This window comes from Mixophyes fleayi, chromosome 11, assembly GCF_038048845.1.
Source record: "Mixophyes fleayi isolate aMixFle1 chromosome 11, aMixFle1.hap1, whole genome shotgun sequence".
In the NCBI taxonomy this organism is placed as follows: domain Eukaryota; kingdom Metazoa; phylum Chordata; class Amphibia; order Anura; family Limnodynastidae; genus Mixophyes; species Mixophyes fleayi.
This window is the reverse complement of record NC_134412.1, coordinates 84656749-84670684: the sequence shown is the minus strand read 5'-3', so window position 1 is coordinate 84670684 and position 13936 is coordinate 84656749. Positions and strand designations below refer to the sequence as shown.

Here is a 13936-nt window from a genome sequence, read left to right as displayed (position 1 = left end):
CAATCACAGGCATTAAAAATACATAATCACACAATCTCCTACCTGTTCTTGTCACTGTCGCCACTTGTGGCTGCTGGTTTCTTTAGCTAATTTGCCGCTTGTCTGGATCCTGGAATGTTGGAGTCCCTATTTGGAGAAAAAAATAGGTACATGAAATTTAGAAAACTCCAACCAATAATAGTATTCACATTTGATAAATAAACCTATTTCCCTCCCTCCAAACAGCCCCAGCAATAAATTAAATAGCATTTACATTTAATAAATATAACCATTTCCCACAACCATCCCAGCCATTAAATAATTCATAAAACACTTTTAATAAATAGACCTAATTTTTCCCAAACAGTGCCACATTCAATTAATAGATCCCAAACCACGCCAGCATTAAATTAAAGGTCCAATCACCCCATCTTAACTTCATAGGCCCCACTATTACATTAAATTGCCCCCTCATCACAACAAAAGTAAAATAGCAATACACACACAAAATACACCGTTCCCTTCACTCACACACAAAATGCACCGGCCCCTCACTCACACACAGTAGATTGGTCCCTCACTCACACACAGTCAATGGGCAATATAGATGGTGGCTGGTCCCAGGGAGGGACCAGTTACAGAGCAGGTGACCCCGGCCCGAACCACACATTTGTTGACTGGCCCTGTACACAATATACACGTTTTACCCTCAGATCTGTGCTCCTCTTCTGACGTAACCATCGGCTGACAAGACTGACTCTGCACACTCCATAGAGATCTATGGACACTGCCGGTCCTGAGTGCTTACACACTGCAGGAGTGGAACGACATCGCTCAACAAGATTTTTAGTCCGGTTTAATAATCAAATGAAACGATACGATGAGCTTTGGAAAGATAATCGTTCATCGTTGCAGAGCACACACTAATGCGATATCAGGCTGATCAATCGTTTATCGTGTGATTGGCCCGATAATCAGCTGAAAACCCTGTAGTGTGTACCCAGCCTTACACTATTCATTGTACCTTGCACTCATGTGCTGAATGTTAGAAATAGATTTACTAAATAACACTATTTGTGTGTTTTCCCCCAGTTGCTGGAACAGGCACTAGTGATCGAAGAGCAGCTTAGAAGAGCGGCCTATCTCAATATGACCCAGGATCCCAACCACCCAGCCATGGCACTCAATGCCCGACTGGCGGAAGTGGAGTGTCTTGCTGAGAGCCATCAGCATCTCTCCAAAGAGTCACTGGCAGGGAACAAGCCTGCCAACGCTGTGTTGCACAAAGGTTTGTGACCATCATCTAACCCACTCCTGCCCACTAGGTGGCACAGATACCACAACTTGCCACAAGGCAAAAAGTTTAAATTTCTGAAAATCGGGAAAAAAAATGTTTGTGTTGTGTTTGTGCAGATTGTAAATAAATATACTTTTCAGAAAATGACGGGTTTTTGTGTTAAGTGTAGATTGTTTCAGTAAAGTTTACTATTTAGGAACTGAACATAATACCCTGTTGAAAATTTAGAACGTCGGTTGGACAGGGTTTCCAAAATCCCTGTGAAATGTACCTGGCTTGCCTTAATATTACTGCACAGAAGTGTTTGCTGTAACATGAGCAGCGGAGGAGGCAGGGAATCATTATTCATGAGAACGCAGCCAATCAGGTCACTGGAAACTTGGTGACATCACTGGGGAACACAGACCTTACTCAGTAATGTTTACTCCCGGAGGAATTGACAAGTGAATTCGCATTAACATTGGTTCAGCCAAGAATATGTCAGCATCCGCCAGTTAGACAAGGTCCAGTGACTTTAAAGCATATAGGTCTGCCTGAATAACTGTTTTCAGCAAACTGTTAACAGACCAGGCACAGATTCTGCAGGGATGCGCCATAAGGATGGGTGTAGTACTTGGCGCTCAGCCAGCGCTATAAGCAGGGCCGTCTAACATTAGACATTACTAGGCAGTTGCCTATTCTGTCTCGGATCTTATTTATATCCTACGGCAGTGGTTCCCAAACTGTGCGCTTAGGCTCCCTGGGGTGCCTCGGCGATCTCACAGGGGTGCCTCGGCCAGGGCCAGTGGTAAGCAAGGTAGGGAACTACTTGGTATTTATTTTGGCTCAGGGGTGCCTTGAAAAAAATTTGGAGACCCTAAGGGTGCCTCGAACTGAAAAAGATTGGAATCCACTGTCCTACGGGCATAGGGCAGGAGATATCATCTCTGACACGAAGAAGATAAAAGGACGCTCTTTTCAAACAGTGTTATTTCACATCGATAGGTGTTCTTAAAGAAGATCTGTTCTGCAGCCATTTAATTAATAAACACACGTTAATGTAGTAATTGTGTAGCCTGCATGCACATCGCTCTCTGTCCCTACAATGCCTACTCCATGCCAGTGATTGAGCTCAATCAAGAGAAAGATAAAGAAACTTAACATCTGTCTGAGACTGGACCTATAAGGTAAACGTATCCCCAAATCTGTGCTGATCAAACCTTCGAAAAAGGAAAAGTTCCGGTGTTGCCCATATCAACCAATCAGATTCTAGCTATCATTTATCTAGTACAATCTTGAAAATAACTAGAATCTGATTGGTTGCTATTAGAGACACCTCTGAGTTTGATAAATCTACCTCATGGTGTATGACAGTTTTGGTCACCAGTCAAACATCACATCGAAGTGTAATTATTTATATCGCACTAGCAGTTTTGATCGACGGGTGCATAATTTATGGTCGGAAAGTGACTTTATGTTGTTGGTTTTCCTAGACTAGTTCCGTAGAGTGTTAGTTAAGCAGTTGATTTGCCTGAGTCTGTCTTCATGTAATAAAAAGTTATAAAAAAATTACTGTTTACAGGATAATTTTCATCTATGCATTAAATAAACAGTACAACGTCGCCCATGTCTGCGGGTCTCGCTTACAAATTCCGACATGGAGCTCTGAGCCCTTGCGATGTTGCTGCTCAGTCTTCTGCATTAAGCTGGCTTCAATATCTGTACTCACACCACAATGTCTATGGAACGGTTTGAATCCATTCACAGACACCAGATCCCAAAGACTGTATAACTGTACTTATAGAGGAAACCACGATGATATAATTACTGCGATCCCCATGTATAAAGGAGAGCTTTGAGAAGACCCAGATAGACGATGTTAAACTGGCCACATTTCACGGAGTGACCTTATGGTCTAACATGAGCTTAGTTGGCATTGCAATCTATTTTTTAGCCATCTTGCTAATTTCTGTATAAAATTCTCATGAAACAAAGAGATATTTATTCCAATATGCTACCAACAGAAATAATCCCTGCAAAATTCACTTGGATTCACAAATTAGCATGGCTGATGCATTGGAATGGTAAAGGTAAAATGTTTACGACTGTTAATAAGTTAATGAGGAAACTGGAAGTATAAAATGCCCCCAAGGCATAAAGAGGTTAACCAATTACTATATATTATACACGAGTCTTAACAGTTTAGATTCTCATGAGTTACGGAGTTTTGGCGTCAGAAGCTTCAACGCTGCATTGTGCTCCTGCTGATGCACGGTCTACCTACGGTCATCAAGCAGTAGAGACCTGACCAGTCCTACATGAAAGAACAGTCAGTATTTAACTTATGTGCAAAACAGAAAACTAATTTGCACCCCTTGCACTGTAACATGGTTTTGTCCAGGAGACTGAAATAAGAAGTTTCTCAAGTTAAGATCCTTAATGAATCAGGCCCCTAGATCTCATCTGTGCACCTATCCTTTCCCCCACTCTGTAAGGTTATCCAGCCTGAAAAGCTTAAGCCAGCATCAAATGTATATAATTATGTGATGTATTTATTTTTTCCACAAATATTGTACGACCATTGCTTGTAAATATAGCATCAGAAAGTTTTTGATACAACAGTAAACATTTTTAAGTATCTGTACTTTAAAGACATTTATTTATAACGAGGGTCCAACGTATTTAATTTAGTACTGAGTAACGTACGCAATCTAAATAAGTGTTTTGCATCAATTCACAAAATATTACACCTAAATAGAACATGTTTCTAAGTATTATTTGGTCTTGTAGCTTAAACAATATTCAATTAGGTCCTGGGATCGCGGTAACGCGCTGGAACGGAGCGCGGCGGTAATACGCGGCTCCGCAATAATGCCAATTTACCTTTGCACCCCATAGGTTTGCAAAGGAAAATCTGTGTGTTTGTGGTACCGTATTACCTTCGGTAATGCACACTCTGCGCGTTACCGTGATCGTGGAACCTAATTGAATATGCCCCAATAATTTGTGCTTATAGTAAATGCCATAAACGTGTTTTGCAAACCACATGTTATAACTGTTTGTTAGTAATCTCCACAATCACAGAGATACATCTGCACTGTGCTTCTTTGTAACTGGTGGGACACTTTGTAACATGCGACACTTGGGGAGAATTACTGTCTAGTCTCGGGAATCTAAACAATACATTACATACATTTTTAGTTTTTAGAAGACCTAGGAAATCTACAAGATGAACTGCTATTATTGAGTACAGTGTTGTAATAAGATGGTTACAAAAGTGTTGTGAAAACAGCTACACATCCATAACAATCCTTCTCCTACATAGGTGGAATCCTCTATCACAGAGATTTCAACAGCGTATTACGCCAAACATAGGCAGGGATTAATTAGCCGCACTGGTGGGGGCAGAGATTAATGCGACAGGTATTGAATTAGTTCAATGACAGACCCAATAAACGAATAGTCAATAGGCGTCTCTGTTCAGCTAGTGTAATACACTCCCGACATGTATAAGACCTAGGGTTACACAGCTTTATTTCAGGCAATCTGGATAATCTTGACACTATCTGGATTTTGAAAGGAGTCTGGCTGGATTTTATAGACTTGAGAATCTCAATATATACTGCATATATATTGGGAAATGCGTCCATTGCTAAACTATATTGAATGAGACCATTTCAGTCATTTGTCTTATAGACTCTAAAACAGATTTGTTTGGGCACGTTATACATTTTATCTGTTGCAGGTGTAGTTACATGCTATAACATATACCCTAGAACGTGGTTTGTGTTTCTCCAGTACGAGGCTTTTCACATGTGGTGTCTTACAGTTCTGAACCAACTGGAGGAGCTGTTGAGTGACATGAAAGCGGACGTGACCAGGTTGCCCTCCATGCTATCTAGGGTACCGCCGGTGGCTGCCCGCCTACAGATGTCCGAACGCAGTATCCTGAGCAGACTGACCAACCGAGGAAGTGATGCCACAGTCCAGGTTAGATGAACCAATGTTTATCACTAAGCCAATGGAGCTCACATATGATTTGAGATGCTCAGAACACACCCGAAGTTAGGGGATCCAATGTCGCGCGCCCTCGGAATTGAAAATGAGGCAAAACGTCATTGTGACGTCGTTGGATCTCGCAAGTTTTTAATTCCTTTTTAAGATCCAACATAGCGAGGGGTGGGAGGGAGGGCGGACCCCCATTTTTCTCTTTTGTCACTGCTGTGTGCCAATCTGTCCTAGATGTGGTAGGAACTGCCGTGTGTCTGTGTCATTGCTCTGTCGCTTACCATCCAGCCAGGTCGCTGCAGTATTTGTCCGAAAGTGTATGAAAATAATATTGTGACCTGTGAGGTGGTCAAAATTGACTGCAAATTACTTGAAATTAGTGTTATTGAGGTTAATAATAATGTAGGGTGGGGAAAAAGCAAAATTATGGGATTTTAGCATATTTTAGGTTTTTTTCAAAAAAATCCAAAACGCACGAGGGCGGTTTTGCCAAAACCAAAACACGAAGCTAATCCAGAACCAAAACCAGTTCAAGGGGGTCAGTGAGCATCTCTACATAACAGTGAGCATTTCTGGTAACAGAAATCTAAATACGGAGCAGGACAAGAAGGTCCTTCACTCTGTGAATCAGCTACTACCTACTGGCAGGGCCGGATTAACCCGAGGTCTAACTGGGCTATAGCCCAGGGGCCTCGGGCATCCAGGGGGCCCTTCAAACTCCTCAGCAGCATTATTGATCGGGCGGGGGCGCCCCCGGCCCGATCGATGCTGCTGAGTACTGTCAGTGCAGTCCTCCGTCCCGGCGCGCTGTAGTCTGCTTACTGAGGAGATCTCGCGAGAGTTCATGAACTCTCGCGAGATCTCCTCAGTAAGGAGCTTACAGCGCGCCGGGACGGAGGACTGCACTGACAGGTAAGTACTTGGGGGGGTCCTCGTGGGGGGTGGGGGGCGGCGGACGGCTCACATTGGGGGCCTCGCGGGGAATGGAGGGCCCCTTAGCCCAGGGGCCTCCATTCCCTTAATCCGGCCCTGCCTACTGGTCACCACACAGCCAGTAATCGGCAATAGTAAAGTTCACATGTGCATCATATGAACAACAGATCACGGGTCCCACCTGCGCCCTGAAACTAAACCCCACCCCCAACTTGGAGGTGCTGCTGGAGAACCTCACCGGTAATCTGCAGCGGTAGTTGGTAGCGGATAGGGAGAGTGCAAGAGGAAGCGCTCAGTGATTGTGTCACTGTGATACCTCATGTAATTAGTATATTGTAGGAGAGCTGTGTCCAGGAGGAGAGGTGCTGGGAATGGACGGGTAGTGGGTTAGAAAATGAGACGAGATCCCCAAGTCTGCTGCCTGTAGTCAGGTTCTCACCTAATGGTAGGAACATCTCTGATCGGTTCTATGCCCCATACCGCTCTCAGATTACTACTGTTGCCGTTATACGGATTAGAGACACAGTTGACCAAGATAGTTATAGCATGAAATCATTGTTCCTTTTTTTTTGTGTTTAATTAAAGAAAATAAATTGTTCTAATTTTAGGGAACATTTGGATCCTCGCAGATGTACAACAACTTTGGCCCAAATTTCCGTGGGCCTGGACCAGGCAGTATCGTCAACTATAGCCAGATGCCCCTGGGGCCTTATGTAACCGGTAGGTGGTCCTGTCTTATCAGGCTTTATTTTTTTTATATGAATTATGCAAATGAAATGGGATATTTTCAATAGACTGCCGGTAAAGCTCAGAGGACACTCGGCAAGCCAGATGTTTTCTCTCTTATCAATAGATTTTTAGCCGTTTGCGAGATTTTCCTCTGTGGCAGTCTCCATTTGGGAAGGAGGTAAGCCGACTCTCTGTGCTCCATACCATCTGTGTCATCCTTTAATAGTGGTTCCTTATGGTGTTTCCATTGAAAATGAAGCCCAAGAAGGACCATTCATTTATATGTGCCTTATTTAAAACTGTCATAGCTGTGGATGGTACATTGGCTTTTCGGCATGCTGATCAGACACTTGTCCTGTCACATGCTGCACAACATGTTTGTTTTCAGCCTTGCATTCAGCATTTAAAGATGAATAATCAGCTTTTCTTTATGAAGTCCTTAGTGATACATTCTAACTCCCAACATTCCGGACTGAGAATACGGGGACAGAATGGGCCACACCCCCGATAGTCTAAGCCACTGATATGCTCAGTTATGCCGACTCTTCATATTTTCCTCACCACCAATAAGACAGAACACGCCCCTTTTAGACACAGGAAATCGGGACCGTGCCATGTTAAACAGGACTATTGAGCTAATAACAATGGAAGCCCTTTTCCTTCATGACTGCATTTACAGTTAGCGCGGGTTAACCATGTCAAAATTCTGCACTTCCAAAAGGGGTTATCCTATAAAAGTGGAGGAATTTTTTCCCCTTTATTTGGTATAAAAAAATAAATAATAATAATATGAACAAAAAATGATGCCATATATTTTAAAAAAAGTTATACTTATTTACTCAAATCTAATAGTTGGGGGACATTTATGAAATGTGTTCTATAGTTATTTGTATAGAAGAGGTGCTGTTGCCATTAGCAATCAGTCAGAGTCTGTCATTTTTTTTTTACTAGTACGGTTTAAAAGATGAAATAAAAGTGTTCGGACCATAGTTTTTATAAACACTTCCAATCAGCTCCGGGTAACATTTTGATTATGCTGCTATTTTTAACCAGTTACAATTGACATCATTTGCTCTTCTAGAATAACCCCCAAAGACATAGGATGCAGTTTTTAAATAAAAGCAATTTTATAAACCCCCCTTTATAAAGGTTACTAACTCTTCCTTGCTATGGATCGAAAACCATCTCCGTCAGCGATGAAACGCGCAGGTTATTTTTTTCACAGATATCATTGCAAGGCTTGGGATGTAGATTTACCTCCGTTGTGTATATCATTTACATCTTGCATCACTGGCATGACTATCTTGTCTACATTGTGTATACCTCGACCAATATTGTACTTTATTTTAATCTCTGATTTAACTGTTGCTATATTTTTCTATAGCAGCCCCTCAAATCTTATCATACGTGGCAAAAGTCATCTTAAAGGGAAACTATGAGCAAAACACACAATTAACGTAATAAATGATTTCCAAGCTGGCCAAAATTGTATTTTGTTTGTCTAATAGTAGTTAAATGAAAAGCCAAAAGAATGGGTGCATCCACTCTTGTATCATAATCAACAGTAATTTGGCAGTCTAAATGATTAAAATTGGCATTAATTCACAGTATAGAAAAATATGCTGTAAGTGCATTGTAGATAAGAGGGATTCAATTATTCATCATTTCCAGTTCTTGACCACTCACCGCTTTGAAAGTCATAGTAAAATATAGTTACCGATGCATCCTCTTTGTCAAAGTCATTAAAAGTTGATGCAGAGCTGAAAAAATGCAAACTCGGCTGCAGTTTATCCTTGAGATGTTCTTTGTTTCAATAACGATAACATAGCCGTAGTACAAAGTGCTTTTTTTTTTCTCTTTTCTTTTACAGAAATAGGTCAAGTAAAGATTAATGTGTATTTCATCTTCAGTCCTCCACGGCAGCCATTACAATTGGTAGAATCCCTTCAGGTAGGAGACAGGTTACCCAGATGGTACCTTGTCTCGCACCACCCAATGGTGTAAGCCGGGGACCGGGAGGGCTGGGAGAGCTCCCTGGTTGGGCGACAGACAGTCAAGGAATAGTCTAGCCAATCTCCCATTTAACGGGTCCATACTCTTTGGAGAATTGGACACGATCATAGAGAAGTCATCTGGGGGTAAATCTAACCACTTGTCACAATATAGAAGGTCCTTCATCGGCTCATCTGCACTTCAAAGAGGTGAAAAGTTATAAGCCAGGGGAACAGTGTGTCCGGCGGAATATTCCTGCTACGTCCAAACCGTCTATTCAGGATTCACGGAGGAAAAACCAGAAGGCTCCACAATGCTATTGTCAGGATCATTCCCCATTAACAGCAGAAGGGGCAAACTTGCACAGCATGCAGGAATATGGACCCACTGTATCACAGATCGAAGGGTGTTGGCCCTTTGTGAGAACTGGGTACAAGATAGAGTTTCATCAGTGCTCCAGGGGGCATTTCTTTTAATCCAGGCTTCCATCAACCCTAATAGAATTTGCAGCCTTGCACAGCAGTTTGCAATCCTCTTGTTTCTGCAGGTCAAGAAGCCACAATAGACACTTTCACATGGATTCTATCATTGCAGCCAATCAGCTAAGGTCATTTTTTTCTCACATCAATAGGATATCTATTTTCATATGCTGGTTTCAGTTCATCACAAGGAATTCCTCAGGTTCTGGGTCTTGGGTCAGCACTTTCAGTTCACCTGTCTGCCCTTCTGGTTGGCGACATCTGAGAACTTTTACCAAGGTGCTGGTTACGCTGATGGTGGAATTAAGGAAAGGAGGACTCACGATATAGTCCTATCTGGACAACATTCTTGTGGTAGTGAGTCCAGACTACATTGTCAACTACAGAACAGCTCAAGCGACTACAGAACAGCTCAAGCGATAGCCTTACTACAGAAGCATAGCTGGATTGTGAACAGAGCAAAAAGTCATCTCATCTAATCACAACAAATACAGTTTATGGGGGTCCAGATAAACACCATACAGAACAAAGTTTTTATTGGGGTCACAAGCAGATTCTCTAAATCATGCCATCATCTGTCGAGAGCCACAAGGGAGTCTCTCGGGTGGTGGTGAAGCCCAAAGACGAAGAGTGTTCCTTTTGAAGCTAGAATGGATAATACTCATGACGAACTTCAGTGTCACAATGCCAGAAAAGACTTAATTTAAATGTCTTGGAACACCTAAAATTGAATTTTCTCAATGTTCTAAGACAATAAGATTGTGGTAGCATTCATAAATCGCCAGGGAGTTACCAGAAAAAGAACTTTGATGGTGAAAATAGCAAGAATTATATCTTGGTCAGAAGAAAATATGAAGTTGCTCTCAACTTTGCATGTAGTAGGTAAGCAAAACCTAATAGCCAATTAGTCAATAACCCATTCATCCAAGAGTTGTCTCTACACCAGGAGCTGTTCCAGTTGAGGATATGGAAATTCGTGCTTCCTCAAGTGAACGTTTGTCGACAAGCAGTAATACTAAGGCATCCAGGTTCTTTTCTTGGCACAAAGCTCCAGGAACAGAAGGAATAGATGTTCAATGGATGGACATTTCACCTGGGTTATGTCTTTTCCCCTCATCGCTCACTTTCTAAAAAAGATCCCAAAGCAGAAGTAACAGAAATCCTTCCAGTTTGGTCTCGCTGTCTGTGGTTCCTTGTAGCCTGGGAGTTGTTCCGAGAGCACTTGTGGCTTCTGCCTCTTTGGCCATATCTCCCACATCAAGGCCCAATTCTCCATCCAAATTCAGAGCGGTGAGCTTTAATGGCATAGAGATTGAGCGGAAATGGCTCAGAATTAAGGGAATCTCATAGCAAGTAATCAGCACACTATTACAGGCAAGAGAGAATAGTTCAATAATCTATTACAGAATCTGGAGGAAGTTTATCACTTGTTGTGATACAAAGTTCAAGCCAAGTGTAGCGGCTATTGCACAGGCTCTTGACTTCTTCTTCTTCAGGAAAGTCTCAGCAAAGATCTCGCTTTATCGACACTTAAGATACAAGTGTCTACTTCGAGTGGCTTCTCACGATGGATCAGAGAAGTAATTGTACAACCATACAAGAGTGTAACGGGATAAGGTGTCCTGAGGACCTACTCAACACGGGCAGTAACATCTTGGGCGATAAAGGCTCAGGCTTCAGCAACAGAGCTTTACAAAATAGCTGGATGAACATCTAACCATCACTAACTCAGTTTGGAAGACATTGTGCAAAATCATGAATGTATTTGCAGCTCTCCATGCTGTATTTCTTGGGTACATCCCATAGTAATGGCTACTGTGGAGGATTGGAGAGGAAAAATGCGAATGATGCTTATCGTTAATTCCTTTTCCTCGGAATGCCCAATTTCTCCACCCAGGTTGGTTATATTTATATTTTTAAGAGAGCTTAGGAAGTAACTCACACACATAGCGGAAGAGGAGAAGCGGCTTTATATACCAGCGGGGGGGCTGTCTCTACCTGAACAGGAAAGGGATTCTACCCATTCCAACGGCTGCCATGGGGTATTTAGAGGAAAAGGAATGAACAGTAATCATAATTCACATTTTTTTACACATATTATGGTTAAATCACTGGTGGATACTCAACTTCCCTCAGAATTAAATCTCAGCTCAGTTAGTTCAAAATCCCCCCATGTACGTATAGTAGAGGCAGCTATTTTAAGAGTTCAAACAAAGAATTCACTAAGAACCAATGACAAAGCGGATGTACTTTGTAGCCTTCAAAATGGCTGCCTCCATTTTGTGTAGACAACTAGCACGCTATAGGCAGAAAATAGTGATATTTGATAAAGAAACGAGAGCCGCCTTTGCTGTTAAAATACAAAGCCACAGATTAAATGTCACATTTGCATATATGGCAGATGTGATATTAACATACTAGCCTTAAATGACACAAGTCAACACAGTGTAGGTTGCTGTGGCCAAAGTGTGCAGATTTAGATACTTATTTTTAAGGCAGGTAGGGGAGAAATAAATAAAAAAAAAAACAACAAGAAAACCATTAGCCAATCAGTAAATTGTGAATATGCAAATCTAGTGGAGAATACTGAAGATGTATGTTGTATGGTTTTGGGGATTTGTACAAGATTGATAATAAAACTTTAGCAAATATCCATTAAAGTCTTTGGGGATCATGTAGATTTGGACATAAGTGCATCATCTCTTTTTACAAAACTTACACCTCAGCCTGCTTTCAGAAGGAGTCCTATCCTCGCCCTTATACCTTCCTACTCTTAGAAAGGCAGATGGCGTGCAGGCATATTACAATTTCGGCACATACTAAACCAACTCTGGGTTCATTTATTTCCTGTATATATAATGTTCACGCCTTAGAAAGGATTCAAATACACAATTTTGGTTTTTTTATGTGACTTTAAACCGAATCTCTCAATTAAGAATTACCTTTGACTTTCAATAGCCTCTTAGCTAATTTTGGATTGTCGGCCCTCACTCACCTTCCTGAGCATCACCCCTCCAATCCCACCGTATACTGTATTTTGGTGACTGTAAATCCACAGAGTACATGGGTGTTTCTGTAGAGGTCTTGCTAGAACTCTTGGTGATGGGATAAAATGGGTTTCCGTGAAAGTAGAGACTTGGGCTTTGTCCTCTTTCTTTTGGAACCAAATGTTTTTAACTTAGATGACCGAGTCGCATGTACAAAACCGGGTTAATATATAAAGTTACGATACATTGCCGATCCTCTCTCGTTCTCTCCCATGCAGCATCCAACGGGGCTCATTCCTGTTTCCCAGACAGGAAATCCGTAGAATGTCTGATGGATGGAACATCCTTAGAGCGGAAAGGAAGACCCCATGACATCATTTTTATCGAAGATTAGAACGGGGGCCCTGAAGCAACGTGTGCGCAGAGACAGCCATATCCGCATTTCTAGTGTCCTACAAAACCATCTAACGAACTTGTTTAAAAAAAAAAAAAATAGAAAACAAGAAAAAAAAAAAAAGAGGATTTAATTTCCTTGTACATTTTTTGCACTTTCTTATCGAAGACTTGAAGCGTTTGTCTTGTTAAAAGTTGAAATACACCTGAAGGGGTAATACGATACTATTTATGTTTCTTTCTTATCAGAGGAAACCAGTTTGTTGTCAAGGATCAACTTATTATGCAGCTTTTTGACTTTGTTAAATCTTTTATGCCTTTTTTGTTTTGTTTTAGAAGCTGCATGCACTTATTTGGCCCTTCGGATAACATTAGCTGGTCACAGTAACACACATTCCCCAGCAGCCCATTCTTCATGACTGGAGTAACCAGCAACTGTTATTGCTACCACAAACACAGATTACTAATACTACAAGTTTCTAGGTGTATTTTGCCCAAAAAAAAAGCAAGAACTGCCTATTGTGCTTGTCTGTCTGTCCGTCCACATGTACTCAATAAACAAACTCCGCCCACTCGCATGACCTCATTCTTTTTGGAATTGTTCAGTGACAGGGAAAACACGCCCACTGTAGACACGATGTTCATCTCTTCTAACTTGCATTATTGTGTGTTTTTATACATAGTGTGTATCACATTCCGACATTCTCAAGTGTGCAGTATTTCAAACACAAATAAATCAGTGACGTTTCAGCACAGCACCAGTTTATTAAGACATTTGGTCAATACGAGATATGCATTAAGCACCCAATTCAGCTAACGCTCATGTACTGCGCACTTATTGAACAATGTGGGAATTTGACACCCATATAGCGGTGAAAGTTTTTAATATTTAGACCAATGATGGGTAAAACGGATACACTATAAAGTGCCAATGTGCAGGCCTCAGACCTCCAAAAGAGCCACACATTACCCTTACACTCGTTTCAAAATGCCCCCACATATTATTATTATTACCATTTATTTATATACCGCCACTAATTCCGCAGCGCTGTACAGAGAACTCACTCACATCAGTCCCAACAGTCTAAATTCCCTAACACACACTAGGGTCAATTTTGATAGCAGCCAATTAACCTACCAGTATGTTTTTGGAGTGTGGG

The 13936-nt window shown here is 41.6% G+C and overlaps 1 protein-coding gene across 4 annotated transcripts in view; it reads left to right on the top strand.

Moving 5' to 3' along the window:
• The window catches only part of CHD5 (chromodomain helicase DNA binding protein 5), a 142458-nt gene extending 129110 nt beyond the window's left edge, over positions 1-13348 (top strand). For 3 of the 4 annotated variants that reach the window (XM_075190056.1, XM_075190057.1, XM_075190055.1), the window contains exons 38-41: positions 1072-1267; positions 5085-5245; positions 6805-6916; positions 12662-13348. In XM_075190056.1, coding sequence (XP_075046157.1) covers positions 1072-1267; positions 5085-5245; positions 6805-6916; positions 12662-12777 — 585 coding nt within the window. In that variant the 3' untranslated portion in view covers positions 12778-13348. Of the gene's footprint in view, positions 1-1071; positions 1268-5084; positions 5246-6804; positions 6917-7049; positions 7104-12661 lie in introns of all 4 variants that reach the window. The other variant, XM_075190058.1, reaches the window with a different exon arrangement.
• The last annotated feature ends 588 nt before the right edge of the window (positions 13349-13936 follow it).